The sequence below is a fragment of the Tupaia chinensis genome, unplaced genomic scaffold (assembly GCF_000334495.1).
Source record: "Tupaia chinensis unplaced genomic scaffold, TupChi_1.0 Scaffold000568_1, whole genome shotgun sequence".
NCBI lineage: Eukaryota > Metazoa > Chordata > Mammalia > Scandentia > Tupaiidae > Tupaia > Tupaia belangeri.
This window is the reverse complement of record NW_006160082.1, coordinates 1,356,332-1,356,694: the sequence shown is the minus strand read 5'-3', so window position 1 is coordinate 1,356,694 and position 363 is coordinate 1,356,332. Positions and strand designations below refer to the sequence as shown.

Genomic DNA, 363 nt, shown 5'->3' with positions numbered 1-363 from the left:
CATGGCGGGCCGGGGCTGCAGCGGCGGCCCGGGCCACCTGAACGAGGACAACGCGCGCTTCCTGCTGCTCGCCACGCTCATCGCGCTCTACCTGCTGGGCGGCGCCGCCGTCTTCTCCATGCTGGAGCTGGCGAACGAGCGCCAGGCCAAGCAGCGCTGGAACGAGCGCCTGGCCAACTTCAGCCGCCGCAACAACCTGAGCCTCGACGAGGTGCGCGGCTTCCTCCGCCACTACGAGGAAGCCGCCAGGGCTGGCATCCGCGTGGACAACGTCCGTCCGCGCTGGGACTTCACTGGCGCCTTCTACTTCGTGGGCACCGTCGTGTCTACCATAGGTAAGTGTGGCTGGGGCGCACCCGGGGG

The 363-nt window shown here is 69.7% G+C and overlaps 1 protein-coding gene across 1 annotated transcript in view; it reads left to right on the top strand.

The window, feature by feature from the left end:
• The first annotated feature begins 1 nt into the window (after position 1).
• The window catches only part of KCNK13 (potassium two pore domain channel subfamily K member 13), a 110,008-nt gene continuing 109,646 nt past the window's right edge, over positions 2-363 (top strand). Inside the window, exon 1 of the mRNA XM_006158000.3 lies at positions 2-335. Coding sequence (XP_006158062.1) covers positions 2-335 — 334 coding nt within the window. The remainder of the gene's footprint in view (positions 336-363) is intronic.